The sequence below is a fragment of the Homalodisca vitripennis genome, chromosome 8 (assembly GCF_021130785.1).
Source record: "Homalodisca vitripennis isolate AUS2020 chromosome 8, UT_GWSS_2.1, whole genome shotgun sequence".
NCBI lineage: Eukaryota > Metazoa > Arthropoda > Insecta > Hemiptera > Cicadellidae > Homalodisca > Homalodisca vitripennis.
In genome coordinates this window covers 12,429,426-12,448,841 of record NC_060214.1, presented here as the reverse complement: position 1 = coordinate 12,448,841, position 19,416 = coordinate 12,429,426, and the positions used below count along the sequence as shown (strand labels likewise).

The following is a 19,416-nucleotide window of genomic DNA, read 5'->3' as shown; positions in this document are numbered from 1 at the left end:
AATTATTCTTGAGACACAATTTGAAAACTCAATTCATGGAATCTCTAAAATCAATTAACAATTCTATTTTATATATCTAGATTTTTTTTGGTTCACGTTCAGAACGCCAGAACTTTCCCGAATAAATGAATAGTGTTGTTATTAATTATTTGTATGAATCATCAGAATTTGTGTTTGTTATATCTCTCTATCATTCTAATACTAAAATGAACAACGGGAATAGATTAATGTTAATAAGTTAAAGTAAAAATAATGACACAATTTGAGAACCCAACTCAAATTATACTTATTCCAGCTGTTTTTGTAATCAATGAAAATATCCTATTACTGTACGTAATTTTATTAGTTAAATTCAATATGCGTGCTTATTTCCAGTCAAAACACTTTTTAGCAATTATCGTATGATGGCACTGGAAAAATTAAATTAATTGAGATGACTGATTTACTTTGCTGAATCTCACTAATATTTAACAATTTTGAAACAAAATCTACTTCACGTATTTTTATTAAAACCCAACCAACAAATGTTTTAACTGACCCATTCCGTACTTATTCCCCACAGTTTAAATAAATTTATTTTTCACTTCGTTAAAATTCAATAAATTCCAGTAAATGTAATTTTGGATGGATACAGTTAAGTTACACGACCTGACAAATACCTGTTGTGGGGAATGCCCAAGGCGTACGCTATGGCGTCTTGGATGTTGCTGGGAGCCTGGGAGGCAGGGTAGACGTCCAGCCCGTCCTCCGAGGGCACGCTGTAACACGTCTGCGTCTCCATGGTGAAGTGATACTGAGAGGGGAACCAATGAGAGCCCTCGATGGTGTGCTTCACGTTCGCTATCGCATGGGACACCCACAAACTAAATATTATCCAACTATATTCTTATACTATGAAACTCATAGGGTTATGAAATCATTCTAATACTAAAATGAACAACGGGGATAGATTAATGTTAATAAGTTAAAGTAAAAATAATGACACAATTTGAGAACCCAACTCAAAAATTACCATCGCGACATGTTATTTGCAGTCTACGGTTTGCCAGGGGCTATATTTAATTTTACCTCTCCTGTTCAAGAGCCTGTGTATGTTTAACTTCCAAAAAATGATATAAAAAGATTCAAAATGTATGGGAATTTTTATATATAGTCAAGCAGGGTTGTGAAGGGGAAATTTCTCTTTCTGCTGTTGGCAGCAAGAAAGCAACTTCTGGTGAAAACATTCTAATACTCTACTTTTTCCTTTCATAGAAATAACAACATAGGTTAAAGAAGTCATTATTACAACTTAATAGTCAGATGTCATTTACAGTTCTCTGATTTGTAAGTGATATTTTCAATTTTACTTCTTTACTACTTTCTGTTCAAGAACCATCTCATATCTTTGTTTAATTGAATATAAACTTCCTCTTCTAAGTCCCTCGTGTAAGTCCTTGTGTAGGGAATAAGTGACTGGGACTTTCATATTTACCCTTACCATATATAACATTTCTTATTTATTCAACCTGACAAATCATTAAGTGATCACAGAGTAATTTAAGGACATATGTATATGCTGGAATAATCTCAACGTGAACTTTAACAAATTTTAAATTGGAATAATAGTTTAATGTTATTTTTATAATTCTAATCTATGAACTGAATAGCAAAATTAGAATTAACATTAAACCTTTAATGTTTAACGCTTTTACTTTTTATAAATACTATATATCGCTTACATAAAAGAATTTAAATAAAACTTGGAACTTGGAATGACAAATCTAGACTCTTATAAAATGTTTAATTGAGTGTTGATTATGATAGAAAACTAATACAAATTAGAAACATTAACAGTGATATCTTATGCTAAATACGTTACAGAAATGGTTAATAGATCATTAGAAACTTCCAACTCTGGCTTTTATTACTCACTTTCTTCATGTTTACAATTACTTTAACTCGTCAAGTACTATCTATATCACTTTAAAGTGCTTGCCCATTTTCAAGTGTATGATAGGGTTATTTTTTAAAATTATTTTTGTATTTTAAAAATGCGTTTTCAGAAAAAAATATGCGCTACAAGGTGAAAAGTATCAAAAAAATGGTCTTCTTGACTGGCAGAGTAAAACACATTTTCTCAATCAATGAGATATAACTTTTTTTAAATGTAATAATTGAAACTAAAAAACGTAAAAATTGTTTAAATTTTATTCTGAATAAAAATAAATGTTAAACCAAAGCTTTTTGAGCAGCCAGCTGATGTGCAGTGCTCTGGCTGATTCAGCTGACTTGTATTTCTCATAATCTTCCGATTAGTACTGTCAGTTCCACCAATGCACAGAGAAACTTTTCGTACACTTTACTTTACAAATAACACAAATATTGAAAAAAATATCACAGTGCAGTGCTAGGACTTTACTACTTTAGTAGTTTAGGTCTTTGCAATGATCCCACTAATATTATAAATGCGAGAGTTGGAATGTTTGGATATTTGGATGTTTGGAGGTTTGTCCTCGAATCACGCTGAAACTGCTATACGGATTGTGCTGAAATTTGGAACAGGTATAGCTTTTGGTCTGAATTAACATTTAGAGTGCTTTTTACCACCCATAACACATTCATTTCACCAAATAAAGTCAAATTCAAATTGAAAAATTTCATAAACCAAATTAAACAGGCACTAAACAGCTGTTCACACCTTCAGTTTTATGTCGACAAATTGGCTGAAACATCTGTTTACATTTAAATTTGATCAAATATTAAGTAAACAATGTAATGCAGATTATAAATAAAAAGTTAATATCAAAATTTTACCCCAGATCACGCCAGTGATGAATTAAAATCATCTAATGCATTTTATATATTATTTAAGCACTGTTATGATAAATATATATTTTTTTGAAGGCACAAATTATAGTAAGGGAGGCGCAAAGGTCCTTTTAGGACTAAGTGCGGGGACAAAGTGTCCTCTTCCCTCAGAAGAAAAAACAAAAAAAGAAAACAACTGTTATAAAACCAACCTAAATTAACAAAGTTATGAATGTTTTCACATACGTTACTTTAAACTGGGGGGCTTCCTTGACATTGCGACATGGCATTTTAACAGTGGCTTATGGGAAAACAGAGAAATTAATACTAACATGCCTCAACGTATCAAAAAACCTTTATTTTGGAATGTTGCGTAACCTTAATAAGGATTTCTCCCTTATATCGAAAGTACATAGGAAATGGGTAGGACTTCTCCCTAGGCCGTAATAGGCTTCTAAGTCCTACTTATGTGTATATTTTCTTCATCAGGACCAAAAGGCAAACCCAACTATGTCCCTGGAAATATTTGAGACGGAAAGTATATTACAGAAGCCCATAGTAGATGATTTTGACCAAAGTAGATTTCCAAGAACTGCATAATCAAACTATATAGTATTTGATTCGAGGCAATACGGGCATGCTAAATTGTGACATAGTAAGTGAATTTAAATGGTCTGCAGTAGGTTACTTTTTTAATCGAAGTAGGGGTCTTGGCCCTATACGTAAGTATACTTTTTTTCTTCGACAGGACAAGGCAAACTCTAATATGGTAATATGGAAATATCTTAGACCTGAGATATGTGATAAAGGCTAGAAATAGACACTTTTTGACTGAAGTAAGTTTTTCAAGACCTGTGTATTGTATTTTCTTGATCAGGATAACAATACAGGCTCAGCTGTGTGACGTTGACGTTGGAAATATAATTAATTTGAACCAGTAATGTTCTTCCACGTGCAAAAAATTATATATTAATTAAATTAAACTCTGATACTATTTACCATGAACTTAAATAATATCCACTTGATGTATGCCTACTTACGTTTTAAAATTTTCATAGAACTCCATCATATTACATCATAAGTGCTTTTACTAAGTAATATAAGGACTTCGATTCTAAAGATTGTGTGTGGAAGCCGCGGGTAACAGCTAGTATATAATAAATGCATATTCAGGTTTAATAATGTGAAGATAATGTTTAAAAAAAATTATACAGTCACTCAGCGACCAATCACTATGTATTTAATATACAAGCTCCTGTGTTATTATAAACCTATTGTACATTTTGTTATGTTAAGTTGGCTAACCTGGTTCCTTGTTTGCTTTTCTCTCCTTTGGTGCTTGTGTTATTGTTTACAAGTGTAATTATAAAGGTTATATTTCGTAAGAGCAAAAGTGACTTGTGTTTTACATTGTAGAATGACAAAATCTAAAAAGTTGTGGAAGAAAAGAAGCTTTTGAGGACACACGCATGTTAAAGTAAATAGTTCTGTAGCAAATGAAGGAAATAGGCCTATACCTACATATGGTGATGACCAAAGCTTGAATCCTTCTGGAAACCAAAGATTGTGCAAATTTTCTTAAACGGAACTGACCGAGAATGGATTATAAACTCAGATAGAGTAAGTGAAGAGAAGAAAAAGCTTGTAAGGAAAGGAACCAGGATGGTCAAGAAGCTCTTGCCTGCTGAGAAAAAAAGAACAGAATTACTAATCTGGAATGTTTAAAACGTAAGTTGACTTCTTTTTTCTTGTATTTTTTTATTGTGATTTCCCATAAATCTACTTTCTGAACACAAATGTCCCGCTGTCACAGAAAGTGGTTGGTGAAATTAATTCAAATTTTTAGTATTTACGCTTCTAGCTCAAAAAAAATAATAAAAATTACTTAAATAAAAGTCAAAGAAAAAAAGTGATGTAAATAATTAAAAATCATTCTAATACATTAATGAAATAAAATAAAATTCCTAGAGTGTCTTCCATGTACCATATAAGTTTTATAACAAATTCAATACTGTATTTTTGTACCTTTTTTTAGATAATGGTTCATTTTACGTGCATATTTTACGGGCATAATGACATACATTTCCCCTTGGTTTTACTGAGCCCTGTTTTTGGAACTAACACACATTATTATGCCATTTGTAAACCCGGAAAAATTAGGCATTCACTCACTATTAGTTGCATCCGCCTTCTTCTCGGCTGCCAGGTGAAACCTCGACTGATCGCCAGACTCGACGATTTTCCTTACGTCTGTCTGTGCTTCTTTAACTCCGTGGTATGTGACCTTGACCAGGGATGCTGCGTGGTGTGCCAATGCGTGCGTCTCAGCGAATATGGCGCCCAGCGGGGTGCCTGCGCACGATATCTCCTTGTCTGCGTAAAGCTGCAAAACACTCTTCCACATTTAACTGTCTGCAATGAAGCAACATGTCAATTCAAGTATGAACAACCACTTACTTTCTCAGACAGTCAATTATTATAGCTCAGCTGTTATACAACAATAAAACCAATACTACACATCAACTTGTTACAATTTTTAGTTGTTAATCTAGTATACAGCATCAGAAGGAATTACCCGCGGCTTCGCACGCAATTTCCTGTTGAAAAAACCGGACAATATATTCATGTTATTCCTTTTCTATGACATAATAAACACTCCTAGAGATAACCGATAGTCACTCAAAGCTATTCCAATCTCCTGATCCATTTTAGATTTAAAGTTTAAAGAACAGAGGTTTATTTCAATAACAATAAAAGTTTGCATCTTTGTCTCCAATGACAAAAGTGTAACGTACAACAAAAAAGTTGCTGCGGTCAATATGAATTCTGTTCTGGTCGTTTAAATTCACTCCTGGTCTAATCTATTTACGGTTCCACAATTGAATTATGCTATTGCACTAACGGAATCCAGCTTAGATAAAGTTTTGGTGCTTAAGTAATTTTGATATTTTCACTGATTAATAAAGCTTCTAGTATAAGGGCAAGAGTGTGTTATCCCCATTTGCTTTTCTTCAACTTCAGTAAAAAGGGAGCTAACCACTTTCGATTACCTTATGTGCAAACATTCACAGCTTTTTACAATTAGGTAGTTTTTTAACAGTATATAAATAGCATTTTCATGGCATTAGATGGTTTATTGGATCATTGGCGTAATCTTCATCTTTGCAATCAGCATTACACTCATGATCAAGCAGTTTAAAAAAACAAGTTTTCCTGCCTCTTTAGTGAACTTCAGCTGAAAGTTTGTTAAGTATCAGTTCTTTGTTATTATGTGTTGTAGCGCAGTCTGTCAGATCCAATATAAAACACTCCAAAATCAACAACAGTTTAAAAATAAAAATTGACAACATAAACAATTTAAATTGGACGGAATTTTAAATCTAAACCATTCTCGAATCCCAAATAAAAAGACACAACAAAGTTCATTAAAATCGGTCTAGCCGTTTAGGAGGAGTTCAGTGACATACACACACACACACACACACAAGAAATATATATACATACATATAAAGATTACGGACCGTTTAAGAGAATAATTTGTTTTAATCACAAAAAACTACGAAACTTCATATTATTCCAATTTTTTGTTTATCAGGGCTACCTCAATTTCAAGTGCCTTGAACCCAAGGTTAAGAGTATACTATATAAAGAAAACTGATAATAATATATCACTTACAGGTTCATCCACAACACCTCCTACTGCAGGCGAGGGGAAAAAGGTAGGAGTTTCTTTCCTGGTATGTCCCTTAGCAGTGTGAAGAGCTACCACTCCTGGAAGTTTCTGAAAAAATTGATTGTTTAATTTTCTAGGGCCACATTGTTTAATGTTGACTGTATGTGAAGCACATAAAAGTAAATCTGTATGGAAATTCAATCTTGTGAAAAATTTAAAAAACAATTTAACCAGCTGCAGGTGCCGTAAATCAAATGTTGAAAACAGTGATAAAGAAAACCTTCTGGTTGTTCCGTACACTCACCAATGCCTCGGAGGCATCCAGCGTTAAAGGACTCGGCAGGACCCTGTGTTGCGACAATGAATGCACCCATAAACCTGGTTTCGGTTAGGTTCTCAATGTCATTTGTGTACTCCTGCCTCTCCTACAAAAACACGTATCACATTTGTAAACACTGACATGTACACAACAACTTGATTCTGGAGAGGTAAACCAGTACAGCCTTGTTCATCCGGATTAATTGTGACTGTAGGATCTGGATAAATCAGGATAATCTGTGATTATAGTATAAATCTTAATAGATTACGGATAATAAGGAATTAATTTCTTATAACTATGACAGTAATAAGTACCCAGCAGGGATCACTTCTGGCTGTTTTATACCTTCCAGTTGAACCCACACTGGGTACAGCAAAAACCGATGTGTCACTTAAATCTGGCTGTAAAGACTGGCTGTTCTCATCACCTCCTGCCCCAGAGAAGTGTAACCCAGGACCGCTTCAATTGCTAGTGTTCGGCTCATCGCTCCCGTGATGCTTAAGCAAGCAAGCCTTTTGAAGACTCTGTAGCTTTTTAGCAGCTGTTGTTTTTGTTCTACTTTCGGCCACCACACTAAGGCAGCATATGTGACCATTGGTTTTACAATAGTTTCGTAAATCCAATATATCATTCTGGGTTTCAATCCTCATTTAAAATCCAAAAAGTCTTTTCCTGGTAAAGGTTATCATATCTTGTTTTAGATGGGATGATCCATAGACCTTCCCCATGACACCAGATTTCAGGAGTTAAGTCTGAAACTGCACCAGATTTCAGATACTGCACGTAGTTGAATTCGAGTTAAATTCAAAATGGTTTATTTTATTCAAACTATTGGAGGTCCTCCCCCACTCTGTAAAACCGATCCTGGATAAATGAGGTCCGGATGAACGAGGTCCGGATGAATTGGGTCTCGGATATGAATTTCCGGATAATTGAGGTCTGGGAGAAACGAGGTTGTACTGAACGACATACAGTACCTGAGCACTGAGCCAGGGCCTTCTATCTTGGGTATGGGCTTGCTCACCAGGGCCATAAGGACTTGTCTGTAGTGATCTCCTGGTGACCGGACGACACCGGTCGCTTGAGGATCTCTCCACCGCTGCGCAGTTCCTCCTTCACAGTTTCGGGCGACAGCCCCAACACAAACTATGCAAACACACACTGTCTCAACAAACCAACAATAGATTTTTATCTGGAAATTTTATAACAGTTTTATATACAAATTCTTTCAAAGCACTGACACAACCAAAAATTATAGTAAAGCTTTCAACAAAAGCTTTCATACAAAAGTAAACCACAACTTAAAACTGTGAGTTTAAAGAAAGTTTCTATCCAATTTCAATATTGTAATGTTATTGTTACACGATGGAATTCATTTGAAAAAGTACTCTGTAGAAACAAAGTACTCAATTTTAAGTTTTTGATTTACTCCAGTAAAATTAATTCACTTAGGAAACAAACAAAACTAATGCCACAATATAAAAACTCTTAAATGACATGCAAATAATTTTGAGAAGTGTATTAATGTTTAAAGAATGGACATATTATTGACTTAAATTTAAAAAAAAAATTAATTTCCAAAACTGTACTAACGCATATCAAAATTAATTTCGACACCTTTCAACTCAAGAAATTGTAGGTATTACTATATAAAATCAATTCATTTCCAAATATAATTACTGTAATATCGTAAATTGCATAAAACTCATAATGCAAGTTTAAGTTAATCCGAATAAAAGTTTTGTTCTTTGTTTAGAATCTGCTAATTTACAATCCCAAGACTACTCTAGTGATTTGGAGCAGATTTCTAAGATTGCAGACAATTATCGGAATAAGAGTAAATGCCCCACAACAGACAGTAGCATAATAATGCAAGACGAGAGAGAATCAACTAGTAAAGCAGTAATAAACACACCTTGTAGAAGAGCGAATGAGCGAGACCCTCACGGTACTTGGCAGTAGCATCCGGCTTCACTTGGTCAGCTCTCAGTTCTGGACTTCAACTTTCCCAGGATGTTCTCGAGAGTGTCAGGATTCAACAGATGCTTTCCGACCTGTTTCGGATTCAGCAGCGGAAGCATGGACCTGGAAACATACAACACACTTCACTTGGTCAGCTCTCAGTTTGACCTTCAACCTTCCCCAGGATGTTCTCGAGAGTGGCAGGATTCAACAGATGCTTTCCGACTGTTTCAGATTCAGCAGCGGAAGCATGGACCTGGAAACATACAATGGACACTTCACTCTCTCAGTTCTGACTTCAACTTCCCCAGGATGTTCTCGGAGGGTGGTCAGGATTCACACAGATTGCTTTCCCGACTGTTTCGGATTCAGCAGCGGAAGCATGGACCTGGAAACATACAACTGACATTTCACTTGGTCAGCTCTCAGTTCTGACTTCAAACCATTCCCAGGGTGTTCTTGAGAGTGTCAGGGCCTCTACAAGTGATTTCTGACCCCCTCGAAACTCTGCTGTGGAGGGCATGGACTCTGGAAAACATACAACTAACACTTCATTTTCAGTAAAAGGAGTGTAAAGTGATTGTTACTATTTTGCACCAACTAGGATTGAATAATAAAATAAGAAAGCTAATTTTGAGGAAGCAAGAGGATTGTAAGATATGTTTATAGGTATTTTTCTAAAAATATACCTAGTGCAATATATAATTGTATATCTTCTTAAAAGTAATTAAATTACATATTGCATTAAATTTATTTTATTTCATAAAATTAAGATTATAAATCTGCTTATTCCAATGACCTCATATCTAGATTAAAGATTATAAATTGGTCTACTTCAATCAAACCTATGTCTAAAATTAAGATTATAAATTCTGCCTACTACAATCAAAACTCATGTCCAAATTAAGGATTATAAATCTACCTATTGCAATCAAATTCATGTTCAAATTAAAGATTGTAGTAAATCTAAACTCATGTCTAAATTAAGATTATAAATACTGCCTACTGCAATCAATTTCTCTTTAAGTTTGAACAACCCTAATAATTTCTGCTTGAAATTTACCCACATCTTTGGCTCCCTAGGATTACAATCATTTTAATATTAAGACTATAACATTAATATAATCACCAATTATTTCAACAGCTAGATAGATAGCGTTACTAAAACATCAACTTACAAATTCTGGAGTGATACCACCAAACACAAAGTTTGGCTTTCTCCAGGACCTTGAAATTATCTTTTTTTGTCCACTTTGAATAGAAAACCAGCATTGACGTAAGCGTGAGCGTTCTGTGCTCTGGGCATTATCTGGAAAAATAACATTATTGATAACAAATTTCATTATGGTGAAAGTAACAAGGTGTGTTTCAAAAAGTATCGCGAATTTTGTGTATTTTCAAAATTATTTATTTATTTGTGAATATCTATTTTGTCCCCTTCAAAGTAAATCCCCCTGGGATATTATACACTTGTGCCACGTTTTTTCCAATTTTTCGAAGCACTTTAAAAAATCATTTTTTTGTAATCTTGTTCAGCTCCTCCTTCGATGCCGTCACATCTCGTCAATCGTGGGCGTAGTGTCCGTCCTTTCATGGGCCTCTTCAGACAAGAAAAAGTCACAGGAGGCCAGATCTGGGGAATATGTGGCTGCGGTATCATAGTGTGTTTGTTTTGACCAAGAAGTCGCCGTACAAGCAGCGAAGTGGTGACAGGGGCGTTTATCGTGTGCAAAAGCCAATTTTTTTTTTTTCCACAAATTCGTGCGTTTTCTGGCAGATTGCTTCGCGCAAATTGCGCATAACTTGCAGGTAATATTCCTTATTCACCGTTCTACCTTGTGGTAAGAACGTCATGATGTCACCACGTGATTCTCCGTATGCCACAGTCAACATTCGGAATGCATCCGCGCACATTAATTTCGTTTTTCACACAAAATTTGATACAGGTAAATTTAGATACATATTTTTTTGAATAGGTAAAAATCGGAGAACGAACCAAAACACGTGCAAGCAAAGCAGCGGTCAATCAATTAATTGAACATTCAAAATGGCCGAAATTGTCAACATAAAGTGAGAGACATACGTACCAACATAACGCCACAAAAAAATCGAATTCTCCGAATATATGTAACATGCGAAAATTCAAAATTCGTGATACTTTTTTAACCACACCTCGTACATATATTATATTTTTTACATGAAAAACTAACAAAACATATCTTGCTTGATCAAATTCAGAGTTTATTTATTTGATTTCACTCCAAAATCACATGGGTCGATTTGGTCTGTATAATGGGAAAGGTCTTTGTCATCTTGTTCAGTAGTCTATGGTGATTAGTAAGTAAGTACCATTTGGTTCCGAAATTGCTGGGTAAACCAGACTTTGCTCACCCTCCTTTATTTTGTCACTGCATACTAAAGTCATTACTGGCAATTAGGTTTACTATGGTAATGTTTTTTAAAAACAGTAAATAGTCCAATGCCAACCAACTGTGAGGTTTGCTCTGTTTTTCGGTTTTTCGAAAGCAAGAAACTTTAAGGTATTAGAACTCCATGTACAGACTGAAGAGATATATGTGACAGTGCAATGATACGTGAAACCACAATGTGAAAATAAATTTAGGCAGTTCAGTGAAGAACGGACAGAATGTTCACGCTGAAATATGGAGTGGATCGGTCTTTCATTGTCTTGTTGACCAAAGAAAATTAAAGACAAGAAACAGACAATTCGTAATCAAATTGCTTTCAAATGAATTATTACAAGTTTGGAAAACTATTTGTATTGGAAGCGCTTTGTATGTGACGACAAACAAACAATTTTTGCATTGGTGTGAATTATTTTCCTTGAGGAAAAAAGCTGTTCACTCACTATGGCAATTTGCCTGAAAAATGGTGAGAAACATATCAAAAAAACGTATGATCTTTCTGTCAAAATAAAAATTATGTTAAAACAAGATTATTTAGTATTCTTAATTCAAACAGGGCATTTTTTGTGTACGTATCCATTTTCTTTAGACTAGGTTGTGAGCAACACTCTGACAAAATTAAGAGCGATGTAGAAACCTACTGTAAAGAGGGGGCTCAGGGAGCTCAAGGCCCCCCCCAAAAAAAAACCTTTGAAAGACAAACATTAAAATTACACTCATTAGTTTTTTTAGGGCCAGAAGGCAATTTATATGGGTTTTAAAAGCTCAAACAATTTCCCGGAAGAAGAAATCCTGGAAGCCCCTATTTTTTGGAGAGATACCTCCTAAACCACCTGTGTTTTAGCCCCACGAAATGAATTTCTATATACGCCACTGCTCCTCTAATCCTCTTTACTGGAGTACTGGATTCATCTGTTACTATAAGTAATTGGCCAGCAATTTCCAAGAATAAAAATGGCCAAGTGAATCAGACTACAAAAGGGTTTCTTTCTCACACATTATTGTTGAGCCAAAACATTGGTCACATCTTTCATGTAACGGTGGTCCTCATTGCTTTTAACCCTCATGTGGAGGCCATTTTTTCAATTGCGGCAGGCCTTTTCTGATCATTTGTGTGGCAAAAGGTTTGTTAAATTAATATATATATACGAACATAAAATGTGTTATATGTAATTTTACTCAGACTGAAAATAAAAATTAATTTATAATAAAAAAATAATCAATTGATGACTTTATAATATATAAAGGTTGCTTAAAAAATGTCGGGAATTATTTTGGGGATACGGTTTTAATCGATGACAATATAAAAAAAATTACTCTAACAACATGGGTTTTTAATTTTAGCCCCTATGTTTGTGCCTGTCTGTGTATTTTTAATTTTTTAAACTCATAACTCAAGATAAATGTTTAAGTTACGCATTTTAAATTTTGCCATGTTTATAAGTTATGACATCCTAGGATGTTATAACATATAAACATGCAAAATTTATAATGCGTAACTTAAACTGTTTCTTGAGTTATGAGTTTAAAAAATTAAAAAAACACAGACGAGGTCACAACATAGGGGCTAAAAGTAAGACCATGTTGTTTAGAGGATAATTTTTTTTTTATTGTCATCGATTAAAACCGTATCCCCAAAATATTTCCCACAATTTTTTAAGCAACCTGTATATATTCTTAAAGTCATACAATTGTTTATTTTTATTTATAAATTAATTTTTATTTTCAGTCCTGAGTAAAATTACATATAACACATTTTATGTTCGTATATATATATTAATTTAACAAACATTTTTTTTTTTTTTTTTTTTTTTTTTTTTTTGTTTGTTTTTTTTTTTTTTTTTTTTTTTTTTTTTTTTTTTTTTTTTTTTTTTTTTTTTTTTTTTTTTTTTTTTTTTTTTTTTTTTTTTTTTTTTTTTTTTTTTTTTTGTTTTTTTTTTTTTTTTTTTTTTTTTTTTTTTTTCTTTTTTTTTTTTTTTTGCACACAATTGTTCAGAAAAAGGCCTTCCGCTATGAGGAAAAAATGGCCTCCACCATGAGGGTTAAACAATGAGGACCACCGTTACCTGAAAGATGTTCAATGGTTTGGCTCAACAATAATGTGTGGGAGAAAGAAACCTTTGTAGTTCTGATTCACTTGTCCATTTATAGTCTTGGAAATTGCTGGAAAATTACTATTATATGTAACAGACGAATCCAGTACTAATCCAGTAAAGAGGATTAGAGGAGCAGTGTGCGTATATAGAAAATTTATTTCGGTGGCTAACACACAGGTGGTATAGAAGGTATCCCCTCCAAAAATAGGGGCTCAGGATTTCTTTCTCCCGGTAAATTGTTTGAGCTTTTAAAACCATATAAATGGCCTTTTGGCCCTCAAAATACTTACGGGGGACTCGTAGTTGCAATTTTTAATGTTTGTCTTTCAAAGGTTTTTGGGGGGGGCTTGAGCTCCCTAAGCCAGCTCTTTTACAGTAGGTTTCTACATCGCTCTTATATTTTGGTCAAGGGAGTGTTGCTTCACAACCTAGTCCTAAAGAAAATGGTTACGTACACACAAAAATGCCCTGGTTTTGAATTAAGGAAATACTTAGAAATAAACTTGTTTTAACCATATTTTTATTTTGACAGAAGATCATACGTTTTTTTTAATATGTGTTCTCACCATTTTTCAAGCAATCGTCATAGTGAATGAACAAGCTTTTTTTTCCTCAAGGGAAAAATTCACACACCAATCGCAAAATTGTTGGTTTGTGTTGTCGTCACATTCAAAGCCGCTTCCATTACAAATAGTTATCCAAACTTGTAATTAATTCTATTTGAAAGCAACTTGATTACGAATTGTCTGTTTCTTGTCTTTAATTTTCTTGTCAACTAGACAATGAAAGACCATCCACTCCATATTTCAGGCGTGAACCATTCTGTCAAACCATTCTTCACTGAACCTGCCTAAATTTATTTTCACATTGTTTCACGTTATCATTGCACTGACACGTTAAATCTCCTTCAGTCTGTACATGGAGTTCTAATACCTTTCTTGCTTTCGAAACCCGAAAAACAGAGCAAACCTCTCAGTTGGTTGGCATTGGACTATTTACTGTTTTTAAAAAACATTAACATAGTTAATCCTCATTTAATTGCCAGTCATGGACTTTAGTATGCAGGACAAAATTAAAAGGAGGGTATGGAGCAAGTCTAGTTTACCATCAATTTCGGAACCTAAATGGTAACTTACTTATCATCCACCATAGGGACTACTGAACAAGAAGGACAAAGACCCTTCATTAGACAGACCAAATTGGGACCATGTGATTTTGGAGTTGAAATAAACATAAATAACTCTGAATTTGATCCAAGCAAGATATGTTTGTTAGTTTTTCGTTTAAAAGTAATATAGGTTACTTCAATTATGAAACTTGTATACAATAAATGTTATTTATTTTTCCCAGATAATGCCCAGAGGCACAGAAACGCTCACGCTTACGTCAATGCTGGGTTTTTTCTATTCAAAGTGGACAAAAAAAGATTAAGTTTCAAGGTCCTGGAGAAGCCAAATACTTTGTGTTTGGTGGTTATCACCATCCAGCATTTGTAAGATGAATGTTTTAGTTATACGCTAATCTATCCAGCTAGTTGAATAATTGTGAAATTATATTACATTTAGTTTTAAAAAAATATTTTAATCCTAGGGATGCCAGAAGATGTTGGTAAATATCAAAGCAGGAAATTATTAGGGTTGTTTTCAAATTAAAGAGAAAAACTGGATTGCAGTAGGCTGATTTATTAATCTTAATTTGAACATGAGTATTGATTGTAGTAAGGCAGATTTATAATCTTAATTTTAGACATAGTTTGTTTGAAGTAATGGACCAATTTAAATAAGCTTTAATCTAGGATATGAAGTTCCCATTGCCAATAAGCAGATTTTATAATCTTAATTTTATGAAATAAATTTATGCTAGTATGCAATTTATTACTTTTTAAGAATATATACAATAATATAATGCACTAGGTATAATTATTTTTAGAAAAATACCTATAAACATATCTTACATCCTCTTACTATCCTCAAATTAGCTTTCTTATTTTATTTATTCAATCCTAGTTGGTACAAATAAGTAACAATCACTTACACTCCTTTAACTGAAATGAAGTGTTAGTTTGTATGTTTTCCAGGGGGGGTGTTGGGGGGGGGTGGGGGGGGGGGGGGGGGGGGGGGGGTCCCAAGCCTCCACAGCAGAGTTCGAGGGGGGTCAGAAAATCACTTGAGAGCCCTGACACTCTCAAGTACACCCTGTGGGAATGTTGAAGTCCCAGAACTGGATAGCTGGACCAATGTGGAAATGTCAGTTGTATGTTTTCCAGAAGTCCATTGCTTCCGCTGCTGAATCCGAAAAACAGTCGGAAAGCATGTTTGAATCCAGCCACCCTCGAGAACATCACTGGGGAAGTTGAAGTCAGAACTGAGGAAGCCTACCAAGTGAAGTGTCCATTGTATGTTTCCAGGTCCATTGCTTCCGCTGCTGAATCTGAAAACGGTCCGTAAAGCATTCTGTTGGAATCCTGCCACTCCCGAGAACATCCAGGGGAAGTTGAAGTCAGAACTGAGAGCTGACCAAGTAAAGTGTCAGTTGTTGTATGTTCCATTCCATGCTTCCGCTGCTGAAAATCCGAAACGGTCGGAAAGGCATCTGTTTGAATCCTGGCCACTCTCGAGAACATCCTTGGGGAAGTTGAAGTCTGAACAGAGAGGCTGACCAAATTGAAGCCGGATGCTAATATTTTTCAGGGGTGCCAACGTACCGTGGAGGGTTTTTTTCTCGCTTCATGTCCGCTCTTCTACAAGGTGTCGTCTTATTACTCGCATTTACTAGTTGATCCTCCTCTCGTCGTTTGCATATTTTACTACTTCCTGTTGTGGATCATATACTCTTATTTGCCCGATAATTGTCTGCAACTTAGAAATCTGCCTCCAACCACTAGAGTAGTCTGGGGATTGTAAAATTAAGCAGATTCAAACAAAGAACAAAATTTTCTATTCGGATTAAACTTTAAACTTGCATTATGAGTTTTTGTACATTTACGACCATTACTGTAATTATACTTTGGAAATGAATTGATTATATATTGTTCATATCCTACATATCTTGATGTTGAAAATTGTCGAAATTAATTTAATATGCGTTAAGTACTGTTTGGAAATTATATTTTTTTTTAATTTAAGTCATTTAATATATGTCCATTCTTAAACATTTAATACATTCTTCAAAAATTATTTGCATGTCATTTAAGAATTTTTTATATTTGTGCATTTAGTTTTGTATGGTTTCCTAAGTGAAATTAATTTTTACTGGAGTAAATCAAAAACTTTAAAATTGAGTACTTTGTTTCTACAGAGTACTTTTTCCAAATTGGAATTCCATCGTAATAACAATCAAACCATTAACAGTATTGAAATTGGATAGAAACTTTTTCTTTACTCACAGTTTTTAAGTTCGTGGTTACTTTTGGTATGAAAGCTTTGTTTAAATGCTTTACTATAATTTTTGATAGTGTCAGTGCTTTGAAAGAATTTGTATAAAAACTTGTTATAAAAATTCCAGGATAAAAGTCTATTGTTGGTTTATTTTGAAGACAGTGGTTTGTTGGCATAGTTTGTGTTGGGCCTGTCCGCCCGAAACTGTGAAGGAGGAACTGCGGCAGCGGTGGAGAGATCCTCAAAGCTACCGGTGTCGTCGCGGTCACCAGGAGATAACTACAGACAAGTCCTTATGGCCTTGTGAGCAAGCCATACCCAAGATAGAAGCCGCTGGCTCACGTGCTCATGTACTGTATGGTCGTTCAGTACAACAACCTCGTTCATCCGACCTCGTTCATGCCGCCCTCGTTATCCAGATCGAGATTTACAGAGTTGGGAGGTCTCCATATAAGATTTAATATAATAAACCATTTTTTTTAATTTAACTCGAATTTCAACTACGTGCAGTATCTGGAATCTGGTGCAGTTTCAGTACTTAACTCCTGAAATCTGGGTGCCATGGGGAAGGTCTATGGATCATCCCATCTGAAAAAACATATGATAACCTTTTACCAGGAAAAGGACTTTTTTGGATTTAAATGAGGATTTTGAAACCCAGAATTGATACATTGGCTTTAACGAAACTTACTATAAAAACCAATGGTCACATATGCAGCCCTAGGATGCGGTGGCCGAAAGGTTAGGAACAAACAGCAGCTGCTAAAAGGCTAACAGAGTCTTCAAAGGCTAGCTTGCATAAGCATCACGGGACGACGATGAGCCCGAACTGCTAGCAAATAGAAAGCAGTCCTGGGATATACTCCTCTGGGGCTAGGGGAGGTGGATTAGACAACAGCCGCTTCTTTACTGCCAGAATTTAAGTGACACATCGGTTTTTTTGGCTGTCCCCAGTGGGTAGGTTCAAACTGGAATTTATAAAACAGCCAGAAGTGAACCCTGCAGGTGGTACATTATTACTGTCAAAGTTTATAAGAAATTAATTCCTTACTATCCGTAATCCTATTTAGCGATTTTTATACTAATAATCACAGATTATCCCTGAGTTAATCCCGATCCTACAGGTCCACAATTAATCCCGGATGAACAATGGCTTGTACTGGTTATACTTCTCTAGAATCCAAGTTGTTTGAGTACATGTCAGTGTTTACAAAATGTAATACCGTGTTTGTAGGAGAGGCGGAGTACACAAATGACATTGAGAACCTACCGAACCAGGTTTTATGGGTGCATATTCATTGTCCGCAACCACAGGGTCCAGCCCGAGTCCTTCACGCTAGGATTGCCCCGAGGCTTTTGTGAGTGTAACGGACACAACCGGAAGGTTTTCTTTATTAATATTCATTAAAATATGAAACTTTATTGCTGTTTTTCAAAATTTATTTTTACGGCACCTACAGGTGGTTATATCTTTTAACCCTTCCCACGCGGCAAACGGATATATCCTTATGCCTAATTTTGACCGGAAACGTGGTAAACGGATATATTCTTCAAGGTCCTATTTTGTATTATTAAATAAATTGTAGTGGCCGTAGAATCCGCTAGTGTTAAGTTTAAAGGGAGTGTTTGAAATACATGTTTTCCGAAAAGCAGCTGTTTACAGTTTGAACCTCATTGGCGCAGCGCCCAGTGGTGGGAGGGCGTGGCCCTTGTCCCCCTCATGGCGGTGATTTAGCCTCAGTCTGCGGCGAACCATTTACCGCGGTAAACGGATATATCCCGGCACTGCATTATTTTAGTGTTTTAACGCTTGTTTTGGCCATATTTCCCTTATTTACCGTTCGTGTTCCTGTTTTATTATTTAGTCATTTATATTATCTTTTTAATATTGTTATTACTTATTTTGATGTGTCGTTATAGGCCCTATATTGTTCCTATGCAAATGGCCGAATCCTGACGAATATTTTTGTAAAAATTTGAAAATCTGTTAAAAATGTAGGGGTTCTGAATTATTTGGGTGATAACTGTAGTAATTTTTTATTCCTAATAGCCACCACTAGGCTAAAAACAAAATTAGAGTTTGTAAAATGTAAAAAAATAATGTTTAAAGTTAATTGTTAAAAGTAAATTTTCACAAGATTGAATTTCGCACATATAGATTTACTTTTATGTGCATCATATAGAGTAAAACATTAAACAATGGCCCTAGAAAATTAAACAATAAATTTATTTCAGAAAATTGCCAGCGAGTGGCTTAGCTCTTCACACTGCTAATGACATTCCATGAAAGAAACTCCATACCTTTTCCCTTCGCCTGCAGTAGGGGGTGTTGTGGAATGAACCTGTAAGTGATCATATTTATTTATCAGTTTGTATTATATATAGTATACCTCTTAACCTTGGGTTTCAAGGCGCTTGAAATTTGATGTAGCCCTGATAATACAAAAAATTGGAATAATATGAAGTTTCGTAGTTTTGTTGAATAAACGAATAATTCTCTTAAAAAAAAAAAAATCGGTCCGAAATCTTATATGTATGTATATATATATCTTGTGTGTTGTCGTGTATGTCACTGAACTCCTCCTAAACAGTCTAGACCGATGTTTAATGAACTTTGTTTTGTGTAAATTTATTTGGATTCGCGATGATTTGATTTACAATGCGGTCCAATATTATAAATTGTTTTATGTTGTCAATTTTTATTATTTTTAAACTGTTTTTGAATTTGGGAGTGGTTGTATATTGTATCTGACAGTACTGCGCTACAAACACA

At 34.7% G+C, this 19,416-nt stretch overlaps 1 protein-coding gene across 1 annotated transcript in view; it reads right to left on the bottom strand.

Annotated features, from left to right (window-relative positions):
* LOC124368021 (xanthine dehydrogenase-like) overlaps positions 1 to 8,781 on the bottom strand; it is a gene marked incomplete at its 5' end in the record, with an annotated part of 48,548 nt that extends 39,767 nt beyond the window's left edge. The window contains 7 exons of the mRNA XM_046825293.1: positions 660 to 840; positions 4,963 to 5,173; positions 6,467 to 6,561; positions 6,768 to 6,888; positions 7,210 to 7,279; positions 7,807 to 7,928; positions 8,698 to 8,781. Of these exons, the coding sequence (XP_046681249.1) occupies positions 660 to 840; positions 4,963 to 5,173; positions 6,467 to 6,561; positions 6,768 to 6,888; positions 7,210 to 7,279; positions 7,807 to 7,928; positions 8,698 to 8,781 (884 nt within the window). The remainder of the gene's footprint in view (positions 1 to 659; positions 841 to 4,962; positions 5,174 to 6,466; positions 6,562 to 6,767; positions 6,889 to 7,209; positions 7,280 to 7,806; positions 7,929 to 8,697) is intronic.
* Positions 8,782 to 19,416: the final 10,635 nt, after the last annotated feature.